This window comes from Sprattus sprattus, assembly GCF_963457725.1.
Source record: "Sprattus sprattus genome assembly, chromosome: 4".
Classification (NCBI taxonomy): domain Eukaryota; kingdom Metazoa; phylum Chordata; class Actinopteri; order Clupeiformes; family Clupeidae; genus Sprattus; species Sprattus sprattus.
The window spans coordinates 10,051,226-10,063,218 of NC_137923.1; the positions used below are offsets into that span (position 1 = coordinate 10,051,226).

General features: G+C 45.8%; 1 protein-coding gene across 1 annotated transcript in view; it reads right to left on the bottom strand.

The window, feature by feature from the left end:
- Positions 1-11,226, bottom strand: part of hs6st1a (heparan sulfate 6-O-sulfotransferase 1a) — a gene marked incomplete at both ends in the record, with an annotated part of 110,532 nt that extends 99,306 nt beyond the window's left edge. Inside the window, one exon of the mRNA XM_080838120.1 lies at positions 10,709-11,226. Coding sequence (XP_080694246.1) covers positions 10,709-11,226 — 518 coding nt within the window. The remainder of the gene's footprint in view (positions 1-10,708) is intronic.
- Positions 11,227-11,993: the final 767 nt, after the last annotated feature.

Here is an 11,993-nt window from a genome sequence, read left to right on the forward strand (position 1 = left end):
CTCTCATGTTGACTTTATTAAAAACCATTACCAAGTGCCACATTCATCTTCCTCTAATGTTATTTATTACCCGGGAGAAATATTTAGGGCTGATTTATTAGCAAAACATACCAAATCCTGGTCTCTAGAACTCTCAGGTTTGACAAAGTAAACATTCAAAGTGATTTATGAACTTTAAACAACTTCTTAGGAAAAGTACATAGACAGAAAGTAGAAAGACAAACTGCACAAATATTAATATTAACTTTTTACCCATTAAAACTTTGCACTGAGTGAGACTATATAACAGGGCAGGAGAGTAGAGATTATTTGCCTGTGTGCGCACACACACACACACACACACACACACACACACACACATTCTAGGAATTTTCCACGGTTGTCCCTTGTTGAGAGGGACACAGAGACTCAGCAGGGGAGGAAGAATCGTAGTTAGGGAAGAATCACTCTCACCCCTCGTTCCCTCCTCTCCTCCCGTTCCTCCCTCACACACACACACACACACACACACACACACACACACACACACACACACACACACACACGCACACGCACACGCACACACCACTCTCTCAGAGATGCAGTACCAGTAAGGCGTTACAGTGGGGAAACTGACAGACAGCAGAGCATTCTGGGTAACTCCCAGGGGCCACTTCTTCGACAGAACAAAGTGATGAGATTAAACGCCAAAAAGAGAAGAAAGAGAGAGAGAGAGAGAGAGAGAGAGAGAGGTAGAAATAGAGAGAGAGAGGTAGAGGTAGAGGCAGAAGAAATGTAAAGAGAAAGGACGTTCTGGTGAGAGAGTATGGATATTTAGGAAAGGGTGAAAATATATGTGTCTGACGGAAGGAAAAACCTCATCAAAGCATGAAGAGGGGGAGGGGTCGACCGCGTGGGGATGGTGTGTGTGTGTGTGTGTGTGTGTGTGTGTGTGGATGTACATGTTTAATTCCTTTCATCCAGAACCCTCCATTCCCACCTCCACTCTCCTTTCAAAAAACACCGGCTTTTCTCTCACCCAACTAGCTCCCAAACATTCCCTCGGCTTTCAGCCTCCCCCCCCCACCCCCTCCTCTCCTCCTCTCCCCTCCCCTCCCCGTCCTCTCCTGCAGAGGCTATAAATCTCTGGCTCGCTGCCGCCCCACCAACCCCTCCCTTCGTCTCTCTCAAACAGCAGGGTGCAGGGAGGACTAGATGCTGGGAGCTGACTTCAGGCCCGCATCAGCAGAAAAACACTCATAATACGGGAACATTACGCGCCTGAACGCAGGGCCCCACAAATAACTTTTATTCCCCCCCATCACCACTCGATCCAGGAGAGAGGTATGGGGCAGCAGGGCTGGGGGCTGGAGGCAAGTGACTGAAGCATGGGGGGGGGGGTTTTACTGTCCAAGCGAGGCCAACAACCCCCCTAAACATGCACACACACACACACACATACCTCAACAACGAGCATTAGCTGGGAATTTTACATGTTTCAGCAATTCAAAAACACCAACGTTAGGCCTCAAAGATCGAAACCACACTCCGGTACTTTCACGTCCACCGTTATTTAAAGCGTCTTAAAGGCATATTTTGCGCATACGTTTGTCGAGTTCGAGTATCGCTGGAGTTCAGAGAGCCTTTATGAGCTCATCATGAACAGTGCTTACGTACTGATGTGGCTGAATTAATTCCAGATGGAGTAATTACATAACTCCAAACACGGCCCATAAAAGTATGCTGGATCAGTAGGTCAATAATATAAGGTTCCCTTGTGGCTTTGCCTTCCAGTTAAATTACCTTCATAAAAATGAAATCAATTAATAAGGTCAAACAACTGGCCTCTCCTCCGAGCCACTTTAACAGAGCTGCCTACGGAGTGAAGACGAGGACGAAGAGCAGCATGGAGGGGCAAGCTCTCCTCTCACTAGCCAGCATGTCAGGACAAGTCACAGCTCAAGCAGCCCGTCCTACACAGTGCTTTGGACAATAGTCATGTTAGTCATACTTCCTGCTAAGACAGCGAAGTAAACACTGTGCCTGTTGTTGCACGCCTGCTCAGGAGACAGACACTGTGAGGGGCTGGTGCTAACGCACGCCAGAACCAACGGACGCTGCACGTCCTCACTCACAGTTCTTCCAAAAATGCTAGGCGACACTTTAAAGACTTGCCTGCACCGTCACAGTGGGTTAGAGAACCACGCTGCCTGTTACCAACAACTATTGCAACGGGAGAGGACAGAAAAGACAGACCTGTGACTCAGATGTGTGGTGTGCTGGCCAGAGCCAATTCTCCCAGACATAATGGAGGCCCTAATTAGGAATAAGACAAGTGTTTGCTAATCAGTCATCACATGGCAATTTGTCCTCCGCACTGAGAAATTAATTTGGACAGATTATCAGGCTTCTCACCTTGAATATCAATGGGTGATTTTGCACATCCAGGCACAGAACAAGCGCTGTTCAATCATCAACGACACCCGCTGAGGATCTCAAAGCAGTTTCATCAGTGGCTACTTCAACAATCACATCAGGACCAAAACAAACTAGGCTGTCAGAACTAATTGTTCTTTAAACAATTCATCTGTCATCTAACGCTCATAGACATGGTAGCTGTATTACAACTAACAACCACGTACAGCACAATTAATTATAGGGAGGGAAAATATCTGTGGCAAACCTTCCGCTTTGAAATAAGTGTGTAGCTCAGGGGGGACTGGGTTTTACACACACATTATAAATGAGATGCAAGCAGTCGAAAATAAATAAAGAAAATAAGTCTAAATGAGATGCAAACAGACAAAAAAAAATTATGAAAAGGTATACATGAAATATAAAGGAATAATAAAAGAAATGGCTAAATGAAGGAATAATAAAATGAATACATAAATAGATGGTCATGTAAATAAATAGGCAAAAATAGACATCAATAAATACAAATACATAATGAAAAAAAATAGTAGCCAATGAGAGGCCCGGCCAGAAGCAGCTCTGCAATGGGACCCAGCGGAGCGAGAGTATCGGTGCGTGTTGCGAGGCCTGAGCAACACCACTCACTTATGCAAAGCAGCAGGCCGGGGGGGGGGGGGGGCGGGGGGGGGTGGCGTGGCGCAGTAGTGGTGTGTGTGTGTATGTGTGTATGTGGATGGAAGTGTAGTTAGTTCTTTGTTTATTAAAGAGCCATTAGAGACGAAGTGGAAGCATTAGAGGGCCCATTCACGCGCCGCTGTCCTCCAGGCCCGCTCAAGGGCAACGCTCTCCCTCTTCCTCTCTCGGCCTTTCTCCCTTCTCCATCTTTCCTCTCTCTCTCTCTCTCTCTCTCTCTCTCTCGGTCTTCCCCTCTCTGTCTTTCTCCCTTCTTTTTTTTTCTCTATCGCTCACCCCACAGTCTCACCTCCAGATATCCCCCATGCATGCACACGCACACACACACACACACACACACACACACACACACACACACACACACACACACACACACACACACACACACACACACACACACACCCCCTCTGGACACCTCAGGTCGGGATGCTCCGTTTCCTGCTGTTTGCGTGCATGAAAAACACCACACGTCCTGCCTCTAAATGAGTCTCTTGGTTAAGCAGGGCGTTGTTATAGACACGTTACACAACAAATCCTGTCTGATCACACATACACTAAAGATAACAACGCCAGGGCGACAAGAGGGCAAGAGTAAGACAATAACAGACCAGTCCTCCTCATGGAGAATTCCACCTCAAGCTCTCTTTCTCTCTTTATTTCTTTATCTCTCTCTTTTTTCCCCGTCTCTGAAGTGTTTCAAGTGCGTGCGTACACGTATTTAATCTGTCCACATATTACACTCTACAAACACTCCTGAAGAGGCTTTGAAGTGATTGAGCAATAAATCAACAGCAACGGCATCGGGAGAAAAGGCAGAATGGGTGGGGGCAGGTGTGTGTGTGTGAGTGTGTTCTCTTTGTTGAATCACCTGGTTAAACATACCAGGGGGCCTATGGGGCTAACTGACTTGGCTGATCCTAAAACCGACACATTAGCACAATACCTGTTCAAAACATGCTGTTGGGCCTATGGGACCTTTTGATTGAATGGATCCAGGATCAGCCATGTCAGTGCAGTCTCTGTTCAAACATGTTGGGCCTATAGGACGTGGTGACTGAGATGACCCAAGACCAGCCTTTTGGAGCAGTAGGTGTCTTAACATGCTGGTGGAGCCCATGGTACCTAGTCATCGAGCTGGCCCACGACCAGTGGTGTAAATGCTGTAAGTGTTTAGCCAGTTGAGCCTTGGTGATTGAGCTGATCCTGGAACAGATGTGTTAGAGTTGTAAGGCCTGTGACCTCTGTGCGAACTCCATTATCAGGACGCCTACAGGCCTGTCAGCTTCATCAACACTTCCCTGTCACTGCTGCAAACAGGCAGGTGACAGAGAGTTCGCTCGAACCCTCAGAGAATAACTGCTTCACTTCACAGACAGAGTTATTGAGTAGGATGGAAGCGCATGCATGTCCTTTAATTTTACATGTATTCATTTTGACATGAGACTCGTGTCACTAATGTCGTGCCGTGAAGGCGTGGAATTGATTTGAATTAAAAGATCACTGCGGTTTGTTTGTTTTTAACTTCCGTGACTTTAGAAAATAATAGAAGTGTGAATTTAATCCTGTACACAAAATAGAAAAAAACTCACAAAACATCTCATTACTCAAAGGAAAGGAATGAAACATGAAAAGAAGAGAGAGAGAGAGAGAGAGAGAGATTCAGCCCAAAAGTTTTGTGTCCAAGAGTCACTGGAGTTGGAGACACAGGTTCCTCCATGAATGCTGTCTTGGTATCTGCATGGCCACGTAACCGGCTTTGGGGCTGACGGTATTTAATCTCCGCTGATCTGATGAGATTAACACATTGGGGCCAGCATGCTAAGGAGAGGGCATGGCACTACATACACACACACACACACACACACACACACCAAACCCTTCAACCCAACAAATCAGTCAGGGAGCCCCTCAGACACACACACACACACACACACACACACTGGTTCCCAATCAATGGCACAACACACACACACACACACACACAGACACACACACACACGCACACAAACAAACACACACAAAATGCTTTAGTCTTGCCAGTAGAGATGATTTGAATTTTAGAGAGAGCAGGGTAATATAACAAGCCTGTCTGGTCCTAACTGGATTCGGTTGAGCCACTGAGCTCTGCTAGACACGCATATTTAATGTGCCGACAGGGATCTCTGGCAGTCATGAGAACGGAGACCAGCAGCCCGAGCGCAGCCACACGCCTCTGCCCACATAAGGGCCACGGAAGTGGATGCTCATAAGGGCCACGGAAGTGGACGCTCATAAGGGCCACGGAAGTGGATGCTCATAAGGGCCACGGAAGTGGATGCTCATAAGGGCCACGGAAGTGGATGCTCATAAGGGCCACGGAAGTGGATGCTCATAAGGGCCACGGAAGTGGACGCTCATAAGGGCCACAGGAGTTGACACTCATAAGGGCAGCGGAAGTTGACACTCGTAAGGGTCGCGGGAGTGGACGCTTACGTAGGAAGAAATGGGACATCTGATGCCGACTGCCCAGCAGCGTGCTACTGCTGCTGCCGCTGCTGCGGTAGGCCATCAAGTACAGACAGAGAAAGAAGCCGTGAGTTATGACACGTAGCAGTCGCTCCCCTCAGACCAAAACTAGCCGAGAGGGAGGGAGGAAGAGAGAGAAAAATATAGGAGTGAGAGGAAGGAGAATTTAAGAAGGGGAGAGAGAAAAAGAGAGCATATGTGAAAGTGAGAGAGGGCCAGAGAAAATGGAAAATAGAGAGAGCGAGAGGGAGAGAGAGAGAGAGTGTGTGTGTGTGTGTGTGAGAGAGAGAGAGTGTGTGAGAGAGCGAGAGTGAGAGAGAAAGAAAGAAAGAAAGGAAGAAAGAAAGGGAGGATCACACAAGCGTCAAATTCAATCGGCGGGAGCTGGCCCTTCAAATGTGAAGAGGATGACCTTTTATTGCCAGGAGGGCAGCAGCAGGCCGGCGGAGGCATCCTCCATAATTCACCTCAATTAAGGCCACCTCTCTTCTCCTCTCTTCTCCTCGCAGGTGGCTTTTACGGCGGCTCCTTGTAGGCGTTTTTGATAGTTTATGAGTAATTCCACACAGGCCATGGCTCTTCATAACCCTCGCTCAGTGACTGCACCTCATCAAACCAATCCATTCCAACTCAACCCTCAAGACCACAAAAAAAAGAGCTTAATAAGAATGCCACCTTTCTGACAGCTACTTTAATTGAATTTTACCTCATAGATACCCCCCCTGTCGTTCCCGCCGCTGGCCCGTTTTCAAAGCCCACCTCCCCAGTTTACCCCCGCCTCCCATGTATAAATATGTGGAGTTAGTCATTATATAGAGGGCAGTTGCCCATTAGGTAAAGCAGCCATTTTGGAAATTGCGACAAATCTTTCATGAAAATACATTTCCTCTAATGTTCTAGTCACGCTCGGGGTGCGCTGTTGAGCCCATATCCATAAAGTCAGAGTGTGGAAAATTACCTTGGCTGTTTGATTAGAGAGTTACACTGCCAGAGGGAGGGGAAGAAGAGGAAGGAAGACGGGATGAGAGGGATAGAGAGAGGGGGTGGGGGGGCATTCATGGAAAAAGCAAGAGAAAGGGGGCAGAGACAGAGAGAGAGAGAGGGAAGTCACACACAGAAATGGAGAGAGAGAGAGAGAGAGAGAGAGAGAGAGAGAGAGAGAGAGAGAGAGAGGGAGAGGGGGGGGGGAGAGAGAGAGAGAGAGATTGAGGGAGGGACCCAGAGAGAAAGGGGGATGAGTGTGAGAATAGGGAGATAAGTGTCTGAGAGGGGGAGTGAAATGTAAAGGAATAGTGCTCTTTCTTCTGACAGGATTAAAATTAAAAATCTCACTCAGTAAAAGATCAAATCAAACTTCTTTTTAATTAAATTTCAGATAACGACACTTTTTAGGGGGCACTTGAATGATGAATTATGCCTTAGCAGCGCCGGCTAGAGTGTAACAGGACCCTGGGGACACAGGCCCAGACCAACCCTTCCCATAACATCCCATCACATCCCCTCCACACACACACATACACACAGACATGCATACCACATATTACATACATCTTATTTTCTCATTAAGTTCCCCCGCAGGGGAGCTCTAGATACAGACATCTTAATGGCTTCAATATCACACCACACCCTGTTCCTACTCCGTTTCCCATGCCAGAGAGAAATCACCAACCACCACCACAGACAGTCTAAAGAGTGATAATAATAAGTGATAATAATAATAATAATAGTTCTGGAACATTCTTGAGATTTTTTTTTCTAATTTAACTTAATCATCCACCATTGTGCCTTGGGGAGGACACGTCCTCATACTATTTCCTGCAATAAGAGCAGGTATTCCTCAGTGGGGCCCACACTTCACCCCGCCACCCCCCGCAATACCATCCAGTGAGCTGAATATTGGCTGTCACCCAGGCAGCAGCTCAAGAGGCCATGAGTGGCCTTTCTGGGCATGTATCGCACATCCACAAGAGCATCGCTTGGGGGCCAAGGACCACACTCCGACACACACAGAACAACAATCGGTGGATAATGACTGCCGGATGTGGCAACAAACATATTCCCCCACAGTACTTCAGCTCAAAGCCTTTTTATAATGGGTCTTCTTTCAACAGTTTGATTGCAGTGTGTGTGTGTCTGTATGTGTGTGTGAGTGTGTGTGTGTGTGTGTGTCATATGGTTGAGAGGTACGCATTCAACACCAGATGGTTTACCAAATGAAAATGGCACTGTAATGCCTATGAAGTGCGATACAACTCATTAAACAATTAAACACAAAAAAAAACATGTCAGTCATTTGCACACGCTTCCGGCTTCACCGAGACTATTGTGGTGTGGTAAACGAACTAGAAAATGTGGTCTCACTCACTCAGACTAAATGACTACATAGTGTCAGCTGTAGGGAAGCTGTTTTGGTATCCACCTTTCTACGGCAGAGGAGTGAGGCTGGAATTAGCTGTGGATGGTATTCTACCACCTAAAAAGTAAATGATAATGACTTCACAGTCTCCAATTCCCAGTCATCATAACTCAACTAAAGAGCTGTGGGAGTTCAGCAGATTCAAAAGACTCAAAAGAGATACAAGTGAATATATGTGCAATACCATTAAAACACATCAACACAGACTAGGCCAACATGAGCATGGAGACAGAGTTAACCTAAGTCCTCTGTCAAACAGTTCATGGCAACATGTTTAGCCAACCATTTTAAACTCAAAAATAAGTTCAGGTTCATGGTTCAGTTGAGAAGATGGAGTGCACATCAGTAGATCTTTCATCGACCCTCCATAAAATGTCAGACCCATCAGGATATGGAATGTCCACTGCTTTGCACAGATAGCCTCATGGCAGCTAAATCTCTACCCCTGAGCTGCCTCGAATTCTTCACAGAGGCTTCACACACACCATCCTCCAGCTGCACACGAAAAGAAATGGGAAATGCTTTGCTTGCACTTATTAAAAAAAAGGGGGGGGGATGTCCTTTCAGTCACTTCAAAAAGAGGAACAGCTTGGTGGGGAAATAATATTTCCTCCTTTACATGTTTTTTCGCCAATTAAATAACATGATCTGATTGTCACTCGATGTGTGGTTGCTCTCTGAAGTTTCATAATCTCCCTCTTCCATGCAACATTGCTGAGTTAAAAGAATTCATTATTCCACTGAGTTCTGTATAAGCACAGCGGAAGCAGCAAATGTGTGTTAAGCGGAAGGCCCTCAATACTTATTTCGGCTCCTACTTCAAAAGACTGCAGCAGAACACCTCTGGATTCAAATACGTGGGAGGCGAGAATTTTGAACAACATCCAATGGCAACACAGCAACACTCAGTGACACATCACATCAGACCTCTCCTCTTCCACATGTTTTCTTTCTTGCTGGGAATAACAGCTCAGTAGGAAAAGACTGGGAGAGAAGAGGACAATGAGTATGACCTTTTGGGTTGAATACGCAGATCAGCACTCTTTCTAATCAGATGTGGGCTCTCATCTATGGTAGTTTAGAAAAAAGACTTTAGAATAGTATAGACTTCATTTGTCATTGTGATTTAGATACACAACGAAATTAGTTTGTTCATCATATAGATATATCTGGCCAAACTCTACCTTGACTGATGCAACCAACAGGATCATTAGTCACAATTTAAGCTGAACAAGATCCTACTAAGAACGGAAGCGAAATATATTGCAACGAAAGCTTGGCAACTCATCCCTACCCACCACACTCTGATCGGATATTCTAGCCGTTGTCTAGTTCATGTGGGATAGTCTGGAAAAGGATAACACACAAAAGATTGAACGGCTTAGGGAAAAATGCTCTCAAACAAGTGCAGGAATGTCAAACAAAGAACAACCCGCGGCTACTAGTGGCAGAGGAGTCAGAGATAAATGTGCTAATCGTCACGATTTCAACGATGCACAGCCAGCAGTCTCATGCCTTTGCCGAGGGGAGCAGGGAGCCCCCCACCCTTCCCTTCCCAGTTAGGGAGAGAAATTAGTGTGGAGTGCGGTTGCCTACGGATAGCTCGGCTGCAGAATACGAAATGGGCGTCTTTCACTAGTTGGTATCCCCACCATGTTATGATAAGGATACGGTATTACGGCAGGTCTTCAACCTGAGCAAATGTTACCAGTTTTGCTCAGGCAGGTGTAGTAGTCGCCATACGAAACACACAAATGTCAATAAACAACTTCCTGATGAGCTACAACATCTGTTTAATTAAAAAAGAGATGAATGTATATTAACATAGACATAACTGTGAAACAGTCAACCCATTAATAAATAATCATGAGTCAAACACATTATGTCATATTAGCCGCGCATCAGGACATTATGCCCACGATCTGCCCACTGTTAGGGATTGGCATCCGCCGCTATGAAATTCTCGCCAAAGTGTCAGAGCCAGGTGGAGGTGGAATAATCTTGCGAGGCAACTGCTGCTCAATTGGTAAGCATTACTCCGGTGTTTATCAGGTCTGTTCCCTCGCCACAGTAATTTTCCACTTCCGTGCCCAGTCGGGGGACACACGGAACTCTACATAGGCACGTGTCAAAAACGCATACTAAAGACTTTACTAAGCCAAGACCAGAATTGACCACAATGTAGTCGCACCTGGCAATAGGGCTGCACCAAAGTAACGTCTAATTAACCACCGTGTAGACTGTGGCTGACCCGTGCAACCCTAGTGCATGAACTGACACAAACGTGCTTAGAAATGCAGCTGAAAAACATATCCTGGATTTGATAACAGTCTTAACACACACGTAAGCTGCAAAAACCGGGTCTTTTTAAAATGTCAAACGCGCCATTAATGCATTGCTATTAACAGACACTTTCCAATGTAGGCTACAGTGCGCATCTCTCTCATGATCATGTAGACAATTTCCATGGCCTAACTCCGCAACAGAAGTAGAACTCGGACATGGATAGTAAGAGAACGTTGTTGCTTAATCGTCTGTGCATGGGGTAATAATTACTCTAGGCCTGTCCAAAGAACTTCAGAGTTCTAATACACTGGGACTTCGCATGGTTAGGTGACTAATAATGTGAAGCATGTGGTCAATACATTCACTGCAAACAACTTCAGCTGAAAATAATTGGGGATGATATCCATAGCCTACCTTAAGTTTTTCAATTTGTTCTCCTTTTTATTCAGCACTGTCGGCACGCAATTGATGAGCTCGGTCCAGTCGGCATGTAAACCACAACTCCAACCGGTAGAAAATCGTGAAAACAGCCAGGTCTCTTTTCTGTTTGGGCGATAGCAGGTACACTTTTTCTGTCCCGGTCGGCAATCGCACGGCACCTCTAACCTCACATTTTGAACCAGGTGCCTCCCGAAAGTGGTACCCCCGGTTTTCTGTATGTGAAGAAACACGATCACATCGTCCCCCTTGATGTCAAAATCCACCGAGCGTTCCAAGTCTCTAACTGGGAAATAGTACTTCTTCACGTAATGTGGATCGGGAGTCGGGAAGATATCCGCATCGTCTTCAACGATGTAACCGTGCGGAGACCCGAAGTTCATCATCCCCGGCGCCACGTACTGATATAAAATCAGCATGAAGAGAACAGATCCGACAACAATGAACAAAAATGTACTGGTCCTCTCAACCATGTTCCTTCCAATGTGGTTCATATGTTACCATTTCCCTGTTCAATTAGCAGTGGGTGCTGAAACGCTTCGTCTTGCACTGTCTCCATACAAACGAAACGCGGCCAGTGGACCACAGAACTCAAGAAGAAATGCAGATACCCTGATAGTGGAATCTTTGCGGCATGTAGCCTAATTTGAATGGATCCGTGCAGTCCAAGTCGCTGACAGCCAATATCGCCGTGTCCCCCTTTCGACTTTCTGCACTGTCTACCGTTGCGTTTATGTGTTTAAAAGTGCTCGCTGCATCAGCGCAGAGCTCGATGCACAGTGACACCCACTTTTTCAACACTCTCAATCCCGACTCGCTCAAAAACGCCGAAAAGAAACTGGAGCAGCTTTTATTGCTTAGGTTTAAGTACAACACCCGCGCTGTAATTTTGTTATATGAATTACTGATTTTTCTCAATCCAGAATCCAGAGGAAAATACGAATTTGAGGTTAAGGAATGTGAGAAAAGATCTAATCAATTTAGTATTAAACAATATTGCCATGTTCCGAGGCTACAATTCAGATTTTGTTTTTCCTATGATGTTTACCAGCAGAACATAACATGACATGATTTTGAAAATGTCACTAGTTAAAATTAAAATAATTTGTATAAACTTCAAATTCAGAAATCGACCTCACTTTTAGTTTTTGACAGGAATGTTGACGTTGACCTACGGGGAATGAAATTGGGTTAAAATTTCCGATAACCACAAACATTATGTGGTTGAACGAGACATGCCTTTGAAAACCTTTCCACAGCT